At 38.6% G+C, this 21,324-nt stretch overlaps 1 protein-coding gene across 2 annotated transcripts; it reads left to right on the top strand.

Annotated features, from left to right (window-relative positions):
* The first annotated feature begins 300 nt into the window (after positions 1 to 300).
* Positions 301 to 20,981, top strand: LOC101859580. 2 transcript variants are annotated; one of them, XM_005102723.3, is made up of 9 exons: positions 301 to 446; positions 6,814 to 7,105; positions 7,284 to 7,655; positions 9,245 to 9,333; positions 11,082 to 11,165; positions 14,777 to 14,881; positions 17,507 to 17,620; positions 19,106 to 19,178; positions 20,377 to 20,981. In XM_005102723.3, exons 3-9 carry the CDS (start codon positions 7,445 to 7,447, stop codon positions 20,619 to 20,621), a joined length of 921 nt encoding a protein of 306 aa, XP_005102780.1. In that variant the 5' UTR covers positions 301 to 446; positions 6,814 to 7,105; positions 7,284 to 7,444; the 3' UTR covers positions 20,622 to 20,981. The 2 variants fall into 2 exon arrangements, with proteins under 2 accessions (XP_005102780.1, XP_005102781.1); XM_005102724.3 differs by lacking the exon at positions 6,814 to 7,105.
* Positions 20,982 to 21,324: the final 343 nt, after the last annotated feature.

Here is a 21,324-nt window from a genome sequence, read left to right as displayed (position 1 = left end):
CGCACGCACGCACGCACGCACGCACGCACGCACACACGCACACACGCACGCACACATGCACGCACGCACTCTCACTGTACTATTATTATTTGCTATCTCAACGTACGTTCCAAAACATGTACCAAAAAAACCCCAACCTGTAATTAATAATTGTACATGTATCTGTTGCATTCTTTTATGGTATGACTAATATGTTCGGTGTTTAAAGCTCTTCCCGAAATTTACCGAAGAGCACCTGATAGTTGTTTACATGTCGCCATGATACACGTGACGTCATCACTCTCTGTTGTGTACTGTGTTCCTCGCGTTGCATTCTTGTCTCAGGCCTCTGGCATCGAAGACAGAATTCTAAGTTAACAGTACATTGGATGGGATTCCTAAATTAATTGTTTTCTCGGATTTCCTGTGCGCAGTGAACCTGTTTCTTTCTCTGCCAGTCCATCAGAGTAAGCAAGTATATTATTATCATCAGAGTTGCATTTGTGTATATCTAGATCTAGAATCTAGATCTATATCTAGATTCTAGATCTAGATCTATATCTAGATTCTAGATCTAGATCTAGATCTAGATCTAGATCTATGTATGTGTGTTGAATGTCCGGAGCTCAAGTTGAATTTGCTGGGCCTATCATCATGCTTATTATTTCAAATTGATTTAGAATAGATCTATTAATTTAAAAGCTAGGCCTATAGACTATGGATCTAGATCTTAATCTAGATCTAGATCTAGATCTAGTTCTAGACATTCTAGATTCTAGATCTAGAAGATGTCTATAGATCTCCGATCAATTTCAATGTCAATGTTGTTAAGATTGTTGCCGGTGCGGTAAACGGGCGGAATTATGTGTATAGAGAATTCGGCGCTTTTTCGGTAGTTCCCACACCCCTTATTTGGATCTAGAGATCTAGAATCTAGATCTAGATCTAGATCTAGATGATATAGATCATATGTTTGATGCGTGGCGAGCGACAGATATCAAACCTAACTCAAACTGCAAAACATTAAATTATGGTGAAATTCAGGAGGGGCATGCCCCCCCCCCCCCCCCCCACCACGAAACCCCCCTCAATCTTGAGGCCATAACCAGCGAATAATGATTCTGGGATGGGAACTTCCGAAAAAGGGCCAAGCTGTACAGAGGGATCTGCGTCTATCTATGTCAAAGTGTAGATTTTCTTGTCTGCATGCAGTTGCCATGTATAGATCTAGAATATACAGGCCTATCCATCACTATTCAAATTTATGAAATCCTAGGCTAATTACGTAGTTCATATTTACCCAAGAATTGGAATCACAGTGAAAAGGGAATCAGAAAAGAAAAATTTTTAAAAATTCTGGATAGAGGGTTTTTTAAAGGCAGTCGTTATATTCTCACCCGGGGTGAAAAATTTTTTTAAAAAATTCTCACCCGGGGTGAGAATAATATCCATTTTATTGTCATCCGGGGTGAGAATAATATATTATTATTCTCACACCGGGTGAGATTATAAAATGAATATATGTCTCGCCCGGTCTGAGAATGCAATGGATTTTTAGGTCTACCTGGCTGTTGAGAACGAAGGATAGAAAATAATTTGTGAATTGTAAGAGAGTGACCGTTCGTGACCTGCCCCAGAGCGCTGGCCGATTTTTCTAGGCTCCCGCGGGGATTGTTATTGTTTCATTTTTTAAAATCTTGAGTTGAGAGTATGCACGTATATTTTCACCAAAACCCTAAACAAAGTGTAAATATATATTCTAAATTCTGAGAGGAATTCACTTGCCGGAGTAGTAGGTTTAAAAAAAATAATAGCCTTAACTGAAAGCTGTTTAATGAAATAATGATAGTAATAGTTTGTCATTGTAATGTTAGAATTGGCATTTGTTTACAACCCAAAAAACATGTTTAATTGGTATCCTTAGCGGAACCCACGATTATTGATAAGGTCACTGTGCCTTGACCCTAGGCTTATTTTTTTTTTAAATTTTGATTGGTTAAACCATGCAAGAGTAAAATTTTCCATTACAGAACGTAGCAACAAAAGGTGACACTATTTGCTCAAAAGATAAGGTTTTCTTCCGAATCGACAAAAAGTCGCCTCCCGTGCTCGAGAGTTGGCTATTTTAGTCACCTCGCGGAGTGAGGAGAGGGGGAGGCGAGTTTTGTCGCCTGGAGCGCTCAGTGACAGCTGTCCTATGATGCCCGAAACGAAAAAAATGGGTGAGAATAGTAGGCTGTCGTTTTTCTCACCCAGGGTGAGAATAGTATCAATTTTATTCTCACCCCGGGTGGAATAATATCCAGTTTGTGCTCACCGCGGGTGAGAATAATCACTCCGTTTTTTAAAGGGGGGGGGGGGGGGGAGGACAGAAATGATATTGAATATCATATATATATCTTTTTTTTCCAGCCGCACCTTCTTTAGACATGTCAATCAACTAGTTTATAATTTAATATGCCACCCCTTTTTTTTCTCAGCTAGATCTAGCTTACACGGTACCCAGGGTGGCAGAGGCGGTCAAATTTGTAATAACGATTCGGAGAAAAAAACAATACACCCCAAAACAGAGGTGTACAAATTTCCCGATTTTTAAAGAAATCTGGATATCTTTGAGATTCTGCAGATTTTGCCTGAATTCTTGATGCAAGATCAGAGATTTAATTTATTAACTCTTAGGCAAGCCGCTCCCAGTGACTCGCTGTCGGAACCACAATGCCATTGTGTTGCTGACAGTGGCTGGAGCGCATTCCTTTACGCCGACTTCGACATCAAATTACTTCTCGGCAATTACCGAAAACAGGTCTCTTTAATCTGGAATTCATTTTTTAGATGAAGAACTAAGAAAATAAATTCACTTGTTTTGGTTTAATGACTCATTTAGTGATGTTTGTTTGTTATTTTAAAATTTAGTATAAAAAAAGGGGCCAGACGTAGTGGGTTTACCCCCCAACCAGCGAATAATGATTCTGGGATGGGAACTTCCGAAAAAGGGCCAAGCTGTACAGAGGGATCTGCGTCTATCTATGTCAAAGTGTAGATTTTCTTGTCTGCATGCAGTTGCCATGTATAGATCTAGAATATACAGGCCTATCCATCACTATTCAAATTTATGAAATCCTAGGCTAATTACGTAGTTCATATTTACCCAAGAATTGGAATCACAGTGAAAAGGGAATCAGAAAAGAAAAATTTTTTTAAATTCTGGATAGAGGGTTTTTTTAAAGGCAGTCGTTATATTCTCACCCGGGGTGAAAAATTTTTTTTAAAAATTCTCACCCGGGGTGAGAATAATATCCATTTTATTGTCATCCGGGGTGAGAATAATATATTATTATTCTCACACCGGGTGAGATTATAAAATGAATATATGTCTCGCCCGGTCTGAGAATGCAATGGATTTTTAGGTCTACCTGGCTGTTGAGAACGAAGGATAGAAAATAATTTGTGAATTGTAAGAGAGTGACCGTTCGTGACCTGCCCCAGAGCGCTGGCCGATTTTTCTAGGCTCCCGCGGGGATTGTTATTGTTTCATTTTTTAAAATCTTGAGTTGAGAGTATGCACGTATATTTTCACCAAAACCCTAAACAAAGTGTAAATATATATTCTAAATTCTGAGAGGAATTCACTTGCCGGAGTAGTAGGTTTAAAAAAAATAATAGCCTTAACTGAAAGCTGTTTAATGAAATAATGATAGTAATAGTTTGTCATTGTAATGTTAGAATTGGCATTTGTTTACAACCCAAAAAACATGTTTAATTGGTATCCTTAGCAGAACCCACGATTATTGATAAGGAACACTGTGCCTTGACCCTAGGCTTATTTTTTTTTTTAATTTTGATTGGTTAAACCATGCAAGAGTAAAATTTTCCATTACAGAACGTAGCAACAAAAGGTGACACTATTTGCTCAAAAGATAAGGTTTTCTTCCGAATCGACAAAAAGTCGCCTCCCGTGCTCGAGAGTTGGCTATTTTAGTCACCTCGCGGAGTGAGGAGAGGGGGAGGCGAGTTTTGTCGCCTGGAGCGCTCAGTGACAGCTGTCCTATGATGCCCGAAACGAAAAAAATGGGTGAGAATAGTAGGCTGTCGTTTTTCTCACCCAGGGTGAGAATAGTATCAATTTTATTCTCACCCCGGGTGGAATAATATCCAGTTTGTGCTCACCGCGGGTGAGAATAATCACTCCGTTTTTTAAAGGGGGGGGGGGGGGGGAGGACAGAAATGATATTGAATATCATATATATATCTTTTTTTTCCAGCCGCACCTTCTTTAGACATGTCAATCAACTAGTTTATAATTTAATATGCCACCCCTTTTTTTTCTCAGCTAGATCTAGCTTACACGGTACCCAGGGTGGCAGAGGCGGTCAAATTTGTAATAACGATTCGGAGAAAAAAACAATACACCCCAAAACAGAGGTGTACAAATTTCCCGATTTTTAAAGAAATCTGGATACCTTTGAGATTCTGCAGATTTTGCCTGAATTCTTGATGCAAGATCAGAGATTTAATTTATTAACTCTTAGGCAAGCCGCTCCCAGTGACTCGCTGTCGCAACCACAATGCCATTGTGTTGCTGACAGTGGCTGGAGCGCATTCCTTTACGCCGACTTCGACATCAAATTACTTCTCGGCAATTACCGAAAACAGGTCTCTTTAATCTGGAATTCATTTTTTAGATGAAGAACTAAGAAAATAAATTCACTTGTTTTGGTTTAATGACTCATTTAGTGATGTTTGTTTGTTATTTTAAAATTTAGTATAAAAAAAGGGGCCAGACGTAGTGGGTTTACCCCCCCCCCCCTCCCCCCCACAGAGATAAAGTATATTCTTTGTATAGTGTGCACATTTTTCCTGAGTCCAAACAGGGAGGTTTTTTAAAAATGTTTTTTTTTTGTGGTCCGTTGGCGCCTCTGATAATTATTGTGTTTGGCTCTTTTCGTCTATGCAGACGGTCAATTTCGCTTCATATGGTCTCAAAGGTGTCTTCATGCAGCTTTTTTCATGGTTAATTCTTCTTATGTTTGAAGCGTAGATTCTGTCGCAGTGCTTGCATGTCAGTGACGTAGATCAAAGCTCTGTATTTCCACTGTTTTCCTTTCGTTGTTGGCGCTTCTCAGCCTGGTTGTTTCTAAGGCTGCATTATAGTTCTTTTCTTTATCATTTTTCCCCATGTTTTCCTTTCCTCAGCTATTTCTTCCCAGATGCTAACATGCACTCCAAGCTTAGAAGCTGTTTTTGCAGTACCTCAATTTTGGTCTTCCTCTTGGTCTCTTTCCCTGGGCAAGTTCTCCATGGAGAAGCTGCTTCGGAATCCGGTTGTTGTCCATTCTCTTGACATGGCCCTGCCACCTCGATCTTCTTAAACACAGGATAGCTATCATGCTTTGGAGGTTTGCCAGTTCCAACACTTCAGCATTTGTAACCTTGTCATGCCACGAAATGCCTAAGATCTTGCGGCAGCATCTGAGATGGAAAATGTCATGGCACATTTTTTGCCTGCTGTACAAGGTCCATGTTTCAGGTCCATAAAGGAGGGTGCTGAGGACACATACTTCGTAAATCTTTATCTTTTTTTTGGATGGTTTATCTTTTGTTTTCCCATGCTCATTTTCAATTTTGGCAGCCTTTCTGAAGTTGTTGCTGCTTTCCCTCTATCCTGATGTTGATCTCATAATCAAGTGATGTAGTAGAGCTGATGGTAGACCCCAGGTAACAAGACTTTTCCACTGTCTCAAGTTCCTTGTCGTTCAGCTATATATGGCTCTATTCCGCACCTTTTTTTAGTAAGGATGACTGTTTTCTTAACACTGATGACCATGCTGTTGATAGGCGGTCAATCATTGTTTGTAGGGTTGATTCACTGTGCATGTGAGCAACAAGAGCAGCATCATCTGCGAAGAGAAGGTCTCGTACTGTTGTTTTGTTGATCTTGGTCTTGGCCTGGAGTCAAGCAAGATTGAAGAGCGACCCATCAGTTCTCAAGTGGAAGAAGACATCCCCTGGTGACTCTTTGAATGTGTGTTGCAGTAAGACAGCAAAATAAGTGCTAAAAAGTGTTGGTGCTAAGACGCAACCCTGATTTATTCCACTATTGATGTTGAAGCTGTTTGATGTTGAACCGTCAAACTGAATGGTGGCTTTCATACTTTATGGAATGAGATGATGAGCTGTAGCAGTATTGGGGGACAGCCACTTTTTCTAAGCGCCATGTACAGTCCTGATCCACCGACTGTCACTGTATCAAAAGCCTTTGTCAGATCGATGAATGCAGTATGATAATTATTATTATATATATTTTGGTAATATTTGGCCAAAGCCCAAGTCACACACATTTTGAAAAATGGAAACTTTAATAAATATGATATATAATTATTGCAAAGGAAGTGACAGTTTATTTCATATATATTTGTCTTTTGTGAGTTTAACCTTTACTGTTTTAAGTTTTGTTTTGCACCATCATGTACATTCATCTGTATACAGAAGAACACGGCTATAGCGGGACATTTGGTTTCAGAAGAAAAATTCTGCTGTAGGCGAGTTCCTGCTATAGGAATGCAAAGGGGAAATAACCGAAAAATGTCTAAAAATCCACTTCGTTGATTATCTTGACCTTTAGTTCGAGTGAGAAGCATTTCCTTTTGTCTTTGTTGGAAGCCATCTTTTCCTCAGTCTCAATCTCATTGCATGTGCTGTCTATGGCACAGGTAGGCCTACTGTAGAACTGGTGAAGTGGATGCATGCGTATACCTACCCTATGAGCATCAACGGTCGCAATTCAATGAATCAGGAATCACACACTAAACTCTCTCCTCTTCTTTTATATTTTAGCCTAGCCTAGGCCAAGGGCTATGGCTTATACACTCTCATACTGAGCGTCTAAGCTACGGCACGTCACTTTTGGAGTTGCTCACGTAACGCACCTCTCCACACCATCTCTCTCTGCCGCCTGCCCCACCTCACTCATCACTGGACTGGCCAATCACAATGCCGCACCGCTGACTGCCTGTTTAGAGCCAGCATTCAGCCCCACAACCCCCTTACCCCCCAGCTAGAGCTCGTACGATCTCTCCCGCTGTATCCGAGTTTGGGCCTTTTCTTGCCCCGCTAAACCCGAGAACAGGTAATTTAGTTTACATTGAAAATAAAAAGAGGATTCCGGTAAGGTCCCGCTGTAGGGATGGTCCCGCTGCAGTGGGTGCCGCTAAAGTCATGTTCTACTGTATTGCACTGTGGGTGGGTTATGTTGAATTTATGTTTGATGCCAAGTTTTTATATGGACATTTTTATTCTTTCCTCAGAACGAGTCGACAATTTCTCTTATCAAAATTTGCGGAAGTGTCTTTTCATACAAAGATCAAATGATTACTAGCACATCTGTACTTCCAGAGCTGACAATGTAAAGTGAATATAGTAACTTTTTCATTGCTCTGTGTTGACGTTCCCCTTTTTTGTCTGTGATATGGGCTGCGCACCATCTGTGGTTTCTCCAGATGGAGAGCTTCAGTTTGTAGAGAAGACACCAGTGAAAAGTCCCAATCATGGGCATCAGAATGGACACGTTAAGACAAAATCGGATGAAATCGTACCCAAGATAGATGGACGAGTCCCAGCCAAGCAGAATATTGATAAGAATGCCAACAAACTTGGTGCTCTTCCACCCCAAGCTCCAGGTAATGTGGTCAAAAGTTTCTTTATTATACAGTCTAGCAAACACATAAAGAAACGTACACAATTTTTTAAATGACTTACGCATTGTGTTATGATTATAGTGATATGTTTGACAGTCATGATATATTGGTATTATGGTATACAGCTCCCTTTAGCAGTGTAAGGTTTTTAAATGGGTAGAGAGCTATGTAAACAAAAGTCCTAGGAATATAATTGGTGTTATAATTTTTTCAAATAAAGGCTTCTATAGATTTTCGGTATGTTATTTTGTGCATGGAAAAGATAGGGCTATTTTCAGGATTTACTTTGCTGAAGGTTTTTCTTGAGTAATCTTCTTAATGAGTGAGTTGACCTGAATCTTTTTTCTTAAAACTAGCCTGGGAATTGATTATGAAAACCAGATTACTGAGAATCTTTTTTTCTAGTCTATTATAACAAATCCTACAAAGTTTTGGTCGTAGTGGTTACTTTAAAAAGTATTTCTAGAATTCTTATCAGTCAGGGAAGTTACGATGATGAAGTGTCTTCCTTTATTGTTAAGTTGTGAAAAGTATACTTTTGGTGGTCAGGGATTCTCAACATTTTTAAACATAAGACTGAACATTTTTCTGTGGACCACCCTCTAAAATGATTCACAGTGAAATAAAAGTATTTGGTATTAGGTGAATTACATGAAAGAGACATAATTCTTTATAACTTGGTAGCCTACTAGAATGTACCTTGCAATCCACTTAACATGGAATCTAGCGGTAGACTGATGGGTCTTATGTTTTGTTTTGTTACTTATTTACTAAGATAAGATATATAATAAAAGAAAAATCTTTAGTGTCTCATACCATATATTATTGAAATGTTGATATTTTGACTTAAACTTTCTGAAGCAATAGTCGTTATCAATCTCTTTGGCTTTTGCCCTTCGGTTGGATGTCATAGTGGTTGTGGTTTAAGGGCGCAACTGGTAGGTCCTTCTTTACTTTTCCTCTGTTGTTTCTGTCTGTGTGTCTTACTTTGTCCCAGCACTAAATTACCATTATTGTGTCAATGTGCTTCTGTTTACTCAAACAAACTGGACGCAATAGCGGTTGTGGTATGCCTTTTTGTATAGTAATTGTTGACATGTGTCATGATAGGGTGGTATCAGGTGCTAATCAATTTTGGGGCATATGGAGCTATTAGTATCATCCTAAAGCTTGTTCCTATATCTTGCATTTGGCCAAAAGAAAATTAACCGTCTACTTTGAACAGAAATTAAGATTTTTGCGATAGAAGTGGGTGGGGGGGTCGCCTGGTTTCAGAGGTTAACAGCAAAAAAATAGGCTCAAAGTTTGGTGATTTCCGAAGCTTGCAGTTACATGTTTTGTGCCTTTAATCAAAGTTTTTCAGTAAAATACACCCAGAAATGTGTTCTAACTTGAACCCCCAAAAAAATAATTTTTAAAAAATTTGCTGAACGGCCAGAAAAATGCTGACTTCCTTGATTACATTATTTTGACAAGCGCTTGATTTCACCATGCTGCCTCTCATTGTATTATCCATGTCTGACTGCTGAAGAAGAACTTGATCATTCTCCAATAAAATAAATTGATTTCAGTTCCAAAGAGTGTGGCATTTGAGGTGACACTGGACGGAGAGGCTGGGAGTGGCTTGACAAGAGTGAAGAAAAGACCACCACGCCTTCAGGTACACTGCTGTAGTTTTCTCTTACTATTAGATTTGAGTTTTTTTCTTTATTATAGTCTTATTTTTTTATTTTGGTAATTGCTTTACGGTGCTGGCAACTGCATAAGGTCATTTGAGCACATGGGACACATTAAACATTTTCAGTCAGTTTGGTAGGAATAAATTTTGAATTTTGCTCAGACGGCAGCCGAAGCCCACTCTTATCGATTATATAAATTGAACCACCAAGGGATCTTTAATGTGGGTAACTTGCACACAAGGCCTCTGAGATTTTTCACCCTTATCCGAGAAGGCTAGGTGTTCGTTCTTACCTACTCTAAGATCAGGGGTGTGGCTGAAAGACAGCAGTAAGAATGACCCAGGAGGAGCAGTGGAAAGAATCAAGAGCCCAGAGGAGGGGGGAAAAAGGGGGGTGGGGATTGGAGAAAAGGGAGATGAAAGCAGATAATAGAACATGATTAGAGAGCAAGAAAGGAGGTGAAAGGAAAATCAGAATGTTTTAGAGAAGAAATTGTCCATCTCTGTCAGGTTTCAAACCCAGGACCTTTGAATGAGAGGTGAACACCATACCCCTAAACCATGAAAGCCCCCTTAGATAGTCTGAAGAATACTGTCTGTACTTTTATCTGTAACTGGATAATTGGGGGGGAAAGAAGGGGGAAAGGGGGGGGGGGCAGGTCATGAGTATGATTTTTGACTTCAGTTGTACCAATGCCAGCTACATAGTGTAGGCTACTCAAGCATTTTTAATGGATGGTAAAACAACTGAACTACAGACATTTCAAAATGGTTTTATGACATACCCTTCAATGTAACACTCAAACAGATGTTCTTTTGTTTAGTATATCTCTAACTATTTTTCAATTGTGGGAGGAGGGAGGGATTAATATGAAGTGACTGAACCTTAGAGAAGATACAGCGTGGATATTGAGCTTCATCTTGTAGATCATGCTGTTCAATTAATTCTTCTTGGATGTATCACCGATACATCGGCAATTTGATCAGTGTTCATAGTTTGTTTCATTATTTCCATTCTATTGGTTTTGTAACATCAGTGCACATCAACATTCAATAACCTTTCCAATGATATATGATTGCCACCACAATGTTTCTACAGCATCTGTAAAAGCCAGTTTATTTCCCTATGTTCAAAATGATTTTGTGGGCTACAAATTAGTTAAGTTTAGTTTTGGAAGGTTTTACAGTGCTCGCAACTGCATAAGGTCAACAGAGAAGTCCAGACAGGGAATCAGGCTAACTCTGCTCACCTCTCTAGCCTCACCAGCACAAAGTCTGCTACGACTATCAAGGCACCCTGGAAATAACAGTTCACAAGAAAGTGACAAACATACAAAAGAAGTAGAGGAAATGATGATAGTAAGGATGAGGAACGAAAAAGCAGCAATTCCCCCTATGTTGTTCTGGCACAGTATGAGCATGACATTGATAAATCTGCCCATTTGCTATTCCACCGTGCATAAAAAAATGTTAATATCCCCCCTTTGGGAATGGCCTGAAACACTTCAATCAGTGGCACAGTCAGTGGCACTGCCCTGGGAGGGGGGAGGGTGGTTTACAAATTAATTACACCCAAAATGTTTCAACTGCCAAAAACAAATGTATTTCCTTAATTATTTTCCGTTACTCTATTTGTATGATCATTTAATCTCTTTGACCGAAAGTTGAAGTCTTTCCTCTGAAATTTTGTGAGTTTGTACTTTAAAAATTTGGTTGATTTATTTTTGCAGGCTTTGGAGCCTTTAGATATTCCTAGACTGACAGCTGAACAACTGGCAGAGAAACAGAGACTGGCAGATGAGAAGAGAGAACGGGTATGTGCTGACTCTTGCTTGTTTCTGTTGCCTCTTGTTGTTTTTTTTTGTTCAGTGTGTGTGTGTCTGGGGGGGGGGGGGGGGGGGTGTATTTAGTTTCCTTTTTTTTTCATTTAAAGAGATGAAATATACACAATACATTTATATTGTGCTTGGAAAAAAGCAGGACAGGTAGACTGAAACTGTGGAGAAAGAGAAGAAGTACAATGCAAGACCGACTAATAGTGCATTCTAGCTTTCCACTTGACCATACCTTTGCTATTATAGAAGTATTAAGATACTTAATTTTACTTTTCTTCAGGGGGCAGTCTCCTCTTACTATATAAAAAAATTATTACAATATTCTTGGTATTGCATTAATCCTTTCGTTGCGTTCCTACTATCAGCATTGATTTTCAGCTGAGCTCATTGCCCAGGACAGCAGCCTTATATCTCAGTGATAATGGATGCGCGTTCTAGATCTAGCACACTCGTGACATATTTTAAGCATCGGGTCTTCGATTTTGTCACTTGTGGTTAAATCTCCATACAGAAGAATTAGAGCCATGTTATTAGCGTGACGTACATATATCGGTTTATAGGCAATTAGGAGTCGCAAATTTTGGCGACTTCCATGATGTACATGGTACAGCACAGCGCTAAAAATTACGCATTTTCTTGACGTACCCGGTATGTCATAAGGCAACGAAAGAATTAATAACTTTCTGTCCTGTCTTTTTGCTCTCTTAAGAGCAAAGACCATCAACAATTCTTCTTCAAAATCTGTCTCCTACCCCTTTCTCCTGGAATATTCAAGTTTTGCACTGGTTCTTGGCATCTGCATATACCTTTCTCTGTTGCTTTTGGCTGTTCCTTTGACCATGGAAATTTCACCTGTTTCGTTTATTCATATAACTCATCATTCATTTTCTTAAGTAACAAAACGAGATGGAACGTCTTGCCTTTCCATACTCACATTTTTGGGACAAAATTTTTATGGTGCTGACAGTGTACCATAATTGTCCGACAAAGGGAACGTATATATCGATTATCATCCTGCATCCTTGCAGATGAAGAAAGTGCATCGTGAATTATACATGACAAAACCTGCGGCTGTGCCATATAATAGTATTGAAATGGGAACATTATGTTGGATGGTCCATTGAGCTCCAATCAGTTATTTGTTAATAATGCAAAGACTCATTGGTCTTAATGGTCTTTAGTCCAGTCTCACTTTTCAGAAACTGAAAGGTGTTCATAACTTTTGCAAAACCATCTTTTCTAAAAAAGAATTATGGTTGACCGAACAATGCTATTAGGATGACATTGCTAGCTTTTGACTTACAATATTGTGATAGGCAAGACCGATATATTTTTGATATTCTTGCTGTCTCTCGTATTATGTGTCATTCGTTGTTGAAAATATATGTAATGTCGCTGTCACTGAATTTTAAAAGTTATTTGTGTTATGACCTGGTGGAGTCTGGCGCTCGTCAGTTTTTGGGCTTGTGAAGTTATTGGTATCATATTAAACCTTTTTCATTCGTCTCTCTTTTGAAAGAAAAAATACCCATTTATCTTGAACAGATTGAAAGAGGTGGGGGAATTCCGTTGTTTCACAGGTAAAATTAGTAATACAACGGCCGCCAAAGTTTGATGACTTCCATAGCTTGAGAGTCCTTGGAAACTGGAAATTCACATTTTTGTGTTTATAATCAACGATTTTCTGTTAAATCCACACATGTTTTTAACTGGACATAAACGTTGTCAAACTTTTCAAGTCCAAGCTACATCTTTCTTTCCACTCCTTACACAAGAGGATGTCGGTAAAAGGATGTGACCCTCTACAAAAAGAACAAAAATGCAATAGTTGAGTTTATACATCATATTTCCACTCCTTAAACCACGAGGAGATTGGTCTTATAGATGTAACTCAATAGAATGACCAAACACAAAATGAGAATAGACATCTGCTTTCCTCTTGAAAAAAAAAAAAAAAAGAATGGTGATCTGAACATATAACCTCAAATTGTATGGATTGAATTACCTAATTTAACGTATTCATACAAGGTATCTGATCCCATACAATCGGCGGATTCCAAGTAGTGTCTTTTTAGAAATTTTGATTTATAATAATATTGCTCCATTTTTTATTTTAATATTATTTCATTATTTTACTCAAATGAATTCTATTGTTAGCATTATTGTTTTTTATATTGATGTTATGGCCGTGTTTCTTCTTCTTCTTCTTCTTTTTCTTCTTCTTCTTCTTCTTCTTCTTCTTCTTCTTCTTCTTCTTCTTCTTCTTCTCCTTCTCCTTCTGCTTCTCCTCCTCCTCCTCCTCCTCCTCCTCCTCCTCCTCTTCTTCTTCTTCTTATTATTATCAATATTTGTATTATGATAATCATTAGCATTATTTATTTATTTATTTATTATTTATGTATGTATTTATTTATTTATTTATTATTTAGTTGATGTTTTTTTCTTTTTTTTTCTTAATTATCATTAATACTGCCCTTAATCCATAAACGTGTTATCGATAAAAATAGACGGTAACATAAATGATGACACTATGAGGAGGGGGGGGGGGGAGAGAGAGTGGGGGGAGGGGGGGGGGGGGGGAGACAATTACAGCGAATTATAGGCGATTTCCAGGTTGAGAACCATAGATATGGGGTACATAGAAGCGGAACCAATAAATTGGCAAAAAGATATTATTAATCCGAATACAGGAAAAAGAGGCTAAAACAGCACCTGGACATGGATGGCTGGTGCCTCTATAAATAAATCATTGATGGTCTGGTCTAGTCCAAGCAACTATCTCTCACCTTAAGAAAGAAAATGCTGGAATGCTATATCTTCTGCATATTCCTCTATGGTGCAGAGACCTGGACTTTGACGAAGAAAGAAGAAAACAAAATAGCTGCGCTTTAAATGTGCTACCGTAGAATGGTCAGAAAATGAATGTCCAAAATGGCCTGTTGGAAAGCAAAAAAGACGAACAATGAGGTGTGTCAAATTCTCCACACAAGACAAACCCTGCTGAATAAAATAAAAAAGAATTTAGGAAAATACAACACTATGGCCACTTAAAATGACCCGAGACCATTGTGAAAGGGGTGCTTGAAAGAAGAGTATGGGACAGAAGAGCCAGGGGAAGATAAAGAGTAACTTAGATGGACAACATAAAAACATAGACTGGCCAGGATATGGCAGAATGTGCAATGGCAGCTTGCGACCGTGAAGGATGGAAGGTCATTACACGTCAACCTCTGAGTCAGAGATGACTCCTCCAGGTAAATGGTGTCAAGCCAAAAAACAACAATTCGATACAGACTACCAAGGGGCGGAAAAATGCAGGTTTCTTTGATTTCATTTCTTGACGAGTGCCAGGTTTCACCACGATGCCTCACATTTGAATACTCTTTTAAATCTGAATAATTTCTCTTCGTTCATAATATCCACATAACTGTGAAGCTTATTATGTTTTGCTTGGGACTCAGTAGAATTTGGTACCTTCTACAGTTTCATTCGTATATAGATCAGCAGTATCTTAATGTGCATAACACCACGAATTCAACACTACCTAGTTTCCTTTCCATAAAGTTTTTCATTTCTCTTCATTTTTGCAGTTGAAGTTGAAAAAGATAAACACATCACAAAAGTCATCCAGGCGGAGAAGGGAGCTGCTAAAGGCGAAGGAGTTTGGCATGAAACAGCAGATGGATCAAGAAAAGGTAATTTGATGTTTTCAGGTTTTTTTTAGTGGAACAAAAAATGCAACATACTAGGAATACAACAGCAATATCACCTAAGATCATCTGTTAAAGCTCAAGGATCATAGCCTGCCTAAAGTGTATATTAAGGTAATAGTGCAGGTTGAGGTTACACAGAGGAGATGTTTCAAGATGGGTCTAGTCTTCTAAAGAATACCAGGATAAACTCTTATGGTACAGAATCCAATAGAAAACAAGATGATTTTCGATGACTATTAAAATTTTTTCCTCCTTTTTTGGAGGGGAAGGGGGATGGGGGGTCATTAACATCTTGAAAATCAGAGTGGAAGGAGAAAAAAAATGAGCCTCTACAAAGGTGCCTGTTAGAGAGACATGAAATCTAAAGAGATCAACTTAAGAAAGTGGGAATAAGCCACAGAAGATTGCACCTAATAAGATAATGAATTCAACTAGATAGCGTAAGCACGGCCTCGCGGCCTTCCGAGGGCGTAGTTTCTGTGATATCGAGGTAATTCAGATCGCTGTTTCTTTGCTCTTTCGCTGTAAAACATTAAATGCTGTACACCTTGTAAAAGTTCAGCTTTTCCATGTTACCTTGGTGTAAGTTGTTTATATGTCCGATTATTAGGAGCTGGAAAATCTTCATGGAAAGCGAAGCCCCTCGCGGATGGAATGTGTGGTTGGCAGGTTAAAAAATTGACACACGTGCATTCAAATGCTTCGTCGACATTTTGATGATTTGATACCGTCTTTTCATTGATGGGGGACTACAGAGCTTTGAACAGGCTTTTAGGTGGTATATTTTTTCCCTTTGGCGTTTAAATAGAAAGCCTTTAAAAATACTGTCAAAGTTTTCAAAGATAATATTTTAACTCAAAATATGTAAAATACCGGGTCATAAAAAAAGGTCTAATGGAAAGACCTGTTCATTTTCCATTAGAATAAAGTAATGGGCTTGGAATTATTTTGCATCAATCCTTTCGCGAAACTCGGGAAGCATGTGACCCACCATGCGGGGAGCACTCGGTACACTACAGTATATATTTAGGTACCAGAAACTAAATTTTCAAAGTAGCTGTATGCCAAATTTATCTGTTCCATTTGAAAGGCCTATATCCACTGAACATTTTGGTACCATTCTTTGACCTCTCAGTCAATTTTAAAGAAAATGGTAGTTGTTTAAAATTTGATCAAAGTTGTGAAAGTCAGTCACTGGCTGCAACCCCATGTTTGACAGACAATAAAAGAGTACCAAGTGCACTAAACATCTCCACATTAACAGAGTACAATCACTGTAACAAATATATGGACCCTAATTTTTTTCAAGACTGTGAGATCATTACAAATCAGTATTTTATCACTTCAAACACGATGATCTGTCGTTATTTAGACAAAAACACAGAGCGTTGACCCGGCTGGCGCCACACCGCCCCCCGCGGCGAGCGAGTCGGCTTATGCTGTAGTGTACCCCGCATGCGGGGTCACATGCTTTTGGAGTCTCGCAGAAGGATTGATATTAAATAATTCCAAGCTGATTACTTTATTCTAATAGAAAATAAACTGATCTTTTCATTAATGCCTTTTTTAAGCCGGTATTTTACATATTTTGTGTAAGAAGTGATCTTTAAACATTTTGACAGCATTTTTAAAAGCTTTCTATTTAAACGCCAAAAGCCAAATATATACCACGGGAAAGCCCGTTTAGAACTCTACAGTTCTCCGCCAATGAAAAGACGGTATTTAATCATCGCTCGTTCCGCGAAGCATATGAATGCATGCATGTCAATTTTTTAACCGGCCGACCATGCATTCCGACCGCGAGAGGCTTCGCTTTCATCGACGATTCTCCAGCTCCTAATAATCAGACATATAAAGAACTTACACCATTGTAACGAGGAAAAGCTGAACTTTTACAAGGTGTACGGAATTTGGTGTTTTATAGCGAAAGAGCAAAGAAACAGCGATCGGAATTACCCCGATTTCACCTATACCACGCGGTCGGAAGGCCACGACTGCCTGCGAGGCCGTGTTTACGCTACCTAATATATTCTCAGGAGATATAGGCTTTTCATATGAAACAGATAAATTTGACATACAGCTACTTTGAAAATTTTATTTCTAGTACATAATTCAACATCACTCTCAAAAGTAAAGAGAAAGCGTGGCAGTTTGACACCCACACATACACATACACACACACACACACACACACACACGCACATGTATTCAAAAGGATGATGACTCATGCACAGGGATGTAGGTCATTGTTCCGTTCCTTGCACTCTCTGCAACTGGCATTTTCTGGTCTGTTTGAGCTTAATGATCCACCTGATCCATCGTCACAAGGGAAGATAGATTGTCGACATACTTTATGCTTTGTTCTATCAGAACACCACTTTTTAAGAGCGCCGACGCTTACATTGAAACTGCAGTGCCATATTTATGCCCCCTGCTGCTCATGCAATTTATTTAAGAAGGGAGAAATGTCTGGTGGACCTGGTATGGTTTTCCGTTTCCGTTGATAAATTGACATTGGTTTGTGTATCATTTGAATAGCATACATCCCATTTTGTTTCATATTCAAGAATTTTAGACATAAAAGAATATTCAAAATTTATTTTTCAGACTGTTCTTGATGACAGTTTGAAACAGGCTGAAATCAGAAAAGAGCAAAGACTACTTGAAATCAAGGAAAAACAGCGCATAAGGGAAGAAAGAGCAAAAAGAATACGTGAAAGGGTAGGTATTGTTTAGTCTGTTCATTTTATTTTATACATGTGTATATAATATATATACCGTAGTATATATCTCCACATATGTATAAAAGTTTTATTTTAGTATGAGGACAAAGTCGGATGACTTTCATTTTCATTTGAAAAAAGATTGCACCCAAATGCTTATGGGTCAAAACAATTTAGCAGTGCGACTGAAAAATTATATTATCCTTGAAGTCACTTTGAAATAGTCTTAAATGAAGTGGTCCTAAAATTCCTAGATGAATTTAAAAAGTTATGTATGTTTTTGGTTTGTAAAATATTTGAGTATCATGTTTATGTAGGAAAATAGTGCTCAAAAGTTGGCCAATTTTTGATGTATTTTGACAAATATCTGTTCATAAATCAATAATAAATTAGTGTATGTATGATTATGAAACTAGATGTCTTAATGTGAGTTTCAGTGTAGAATCTAGCTTTGTCATAAACGTTTCAATGTCTTTAGTACTTTGGATTTTTTAGACTTGTGTTTGCTTGAAAAGTTGTTTGTTAGAGCAACTTTGCTTGAACTGCTATGAATATGGGGGCACAGGCTTGTGAGGCAGGTTCAAACATTACAAATCTTCATAAGTTTTAGCACATCTTTGCTTACAACCTACTTTGGTCTAATTCTAAACACAATGGGCAGAAAATGGTTGAATCTACTCCACCTGTTACAGATTCGATATGACTTTATCCTTTAAAGAATCAGCACTCTTCTGCGATACCCGTAGCAACTTAACAATGCGATGTAGCAAAAAAAGGGGCAATGGACTCTTGTTACCGGTTTATTTTTAGGCAGCTAATCACATGCCGCCTAGCGATTATGTCCTTTTTGCGTGCCAGGATTCCAGCAAGTTCTGTTTATCAGTTCGTCTTTTATCGCTGGATGGGTGGTAATTTTGAGTTGGTACTTAAAATGTACTACACACTAGGGTTTGAAATTATACAGTAATAAAGAAAACAAGTGGAGTGCCTGCCTGGTCATCGACGACACAGCAGCTCCTCTTAGCTTTTGAAAAATGAAAGAAAATTGCATAAACATGGCTATTTCTTCAGTTCTAGAATTCTTTCGACATTGTACGTATGCATGTAAGTTGGGCCTTCTTCAGATGGGTTGCCAAATTTCACTCATTTTCGTCCATGGGTATTGTTTTAACCATACTTAGAAAAAAACTACCTCTGAGCCTTAAAGGCTGATAAATTATGCCCCAGTGCAGCTTGATTTTCAGGTCAATGCTCGGTGAGCAATGGCATTGAAACATTTAGTTTTCAAATTCCCTTTGCTGGATAGAATCTTATTATTTTTATTTTTCTGTCTAAGAGCAATAAATTTTTTGGCTGTTTCAATATTACAATGTTTGGTTATTTTTATGAAAGAAGAGATGCTTTGTGTAACATGTAAAGCTATAGGCCTGATTGTTTTTCTTTTGTGGGTAGTTTGATTTTTATTTTGACGTCTTTTCTTCAGGCGAAACGCATACAAAACCCTGATGAAGAGGTGGAAGTTGAAAAAGATATGGAATTCAATGCTACAAGTGATGGTAAGCCATACTCTGTCAGTAAAGGTATATAGCATGATATAGACTGGCAGAATGCCACGCCCACATAAAACCTAAACAGAAGCAGAAGAAAAATGTGTCACGACGCAGTAGATTCAGGCGCTCATCAATTTTGGGGCGTATGGGGTTATTGGTATCATCTTAAAGCCTGTCTTGCTTTTTATGAAAAAAAGTATCCATTTATCTTGGATACACGTTGAGATGTTCGCTGTTGAAAGAGGTGGGGTTGCCTGGTTCCTGAGATAACATTTTCGAGAAAATGATTGCCAAAGTTGGTAACATGTATAGCTTGAGGGTCCTTGAGAACTGAAAATTTACATATTTTTTGCCATTAAGAAACGGTTTTCAGTAAAATTTAACTTGAAAATGTATTTTTTTATGGACATGAAAGGTGATGTGCCAAAAAACAAAAGTTCATCGAAAATTGCCAAGCTGGAGGGAAATTGCCTTTTTCCTCAATTTCATTATTTTGATGAGCGTCTGATTTCACAATGATGCCTCACAAATAGTCAACTAGTTTACTTTTGATTCATCAAAGTCTTTGTTCTTCTGCAGTTTCGTGATTGAAGCTTAAAATATTTCAACTGCACTTACTTAAGATCCACCAATATTTTTTGCTGGGGGGAGGGGGGTGGGGGTTCAGATTTGCGATTGAAGCTGAAGTCACTTTAACTGCTCTTTCAATCCGCCAATTTTTTTTTTCTTAAATGCAGATTCGTGGTTGAAACTTAAAAATGTTTCTCAACTGCACTTACGATTTACCAGGTTTTTTTTCACTTGTTTGTTTATTTTTGTTTCAGATTTGTGATTAGACTTAACTCTTTAAACCCTGAGTTTTTTCCACCGTTTCCCGGAGTTTTTTTTCTATGGTCACCTAAACCTGGTGCACTATGTCATATCATAACCCCAAAATCTTGCCTCCAACTTTTAAATAGTAGAAACAAAGGCTTAGTCATTACTAAAAAACTTAGTTCGGGAATAGTTAAAAAAAACAAGCAAAAACCAGCTCTAATTGAAATGAAACAGTTGTCACTAGTATCGGACGCTCCCAGGGTTCGATCGGGAACAGGGTTATTACCCTCGGACGCTTCCAGCATCCGATGGGGTTAAAAGAGTTAAAACTATTTCAATTGCTCTTTCAATACACCATATTTTGGTGGTATCTTTTCTTCAAATGCAGATTCTTGGTTGAGTAACCCTGGTCAGGGAGAAGAACACCATAATGAGGCAGAAGATGAGGAGGAGCACGGCTTACAGAAACGTGTCAGTCAGTTGAGGCCCACAGCCAGTGCCAGCACAGTGGACAGTTATGATGCTGCGTTCATGAGGCAGAACACAGATGAGAGAATGGTACGCCACGTACGACCCGCACAAAACACACGTGAGACTGGGGACTTGAACGATGATGATTTCTTTGGCTCATGACCGCAGAGCCATGAAGTGTGATAGCTTTCTTGTCTAGATCTGCTCGTGAAATTTTTGTCTCACAATGCAACAGTGCCGTAAGCTGACAAAAAGCCTTTTTTCATTTTGGCGCCAAAATTTTGTATTTGCTCAATTTTATCGAAAGCCTGATTAGTTACCCTACTTGTATAAAAAAATCAAAGGGAAACTGTGACTAGCATTTTAACACATTACACCCTAACTCGCCCGGGACCGCCTGGGAATTCTCTTACGCGCTCCACCCTGACTCGCCCAGAACCGCCCACGCCGACCTAGTGTCTTTAGAAACGAAGTCTTGATCTGGGGCCGAGATTTTGATTTGCATAGTTATTGCAAAAAGTTTCTTCTTTCGTTTGATACCAAAACGAAATTTTTCGGGCCTGCAGTTTTAGTATTAGAGCCGAACGAAGTGCGATCGCGTTACCGACACTTCGTAGGTGTCTTGACTTGTTGAAAAGCAACACAATTGAGTTCGGAAAAGGAAATAACGATGGATTTGAGCAAAAACAAGCATATGACAAATCAGATGACTCAGATTTTGATGAAAACGTTGTAGCAAGAGTTTGGGGCGATTCCGATTGATCAGACGTAGAAAATCTAGAATTTAGATCTTATAGGGCCTGACCGCAAGGCTGAGAGTGAAAGTGTCGGGTCGGACACCCCGATTGAACTAAAGTTATAACAT

Source organism: Aplysia californica, unplaced genomic scaffold (assembly GCF_000002075.1).
Source record: "Aplysia californica isolate F4 #8 unplaced genomic scaffold, AplCal3.0 scaffold00336, whole genome shotgun sequence".
Taxonomy (NCBI): Eukaryota; Metazoa; Mollusca; class Gastropoda; order Aplysiida; family Aplysiidae; genus Aplysia; species Aplysia californica.
The sequence above is the reverse complement of the archived record's forward strand: the minus strand, read 5'-3'. Positions and strand labels throughout refer to the sequence as shown.

What these genes read in the sequence shown, in the direction of transcription:
- LOC101859580 (XM_005102724.3), top strand. Translation starts at nt 7,445, where the DNA reads ATGGGCTGCGCACCATCTGTGGTTTCTCCAGATGGAGAGCTTCAGTTT. An exon ending in CAGATGAGAAGAGAGAACGG is followed by an intron (nt 11,166 to 14,776) that starts GTATGTGCTGAC and finishes TCATTTTTGCAG; the next exon opens with TTGAAGTTGAAAAAGATAAA. An exon ending in ATTCAATGCTACAAGTGATG is followed by an intron (nt 19,179 to 20,376) that starts GTAAGCCATACT and finishes CTTCAAATGCAG; the next exon opens with ATTCTTGGTTGAGTAACCCT.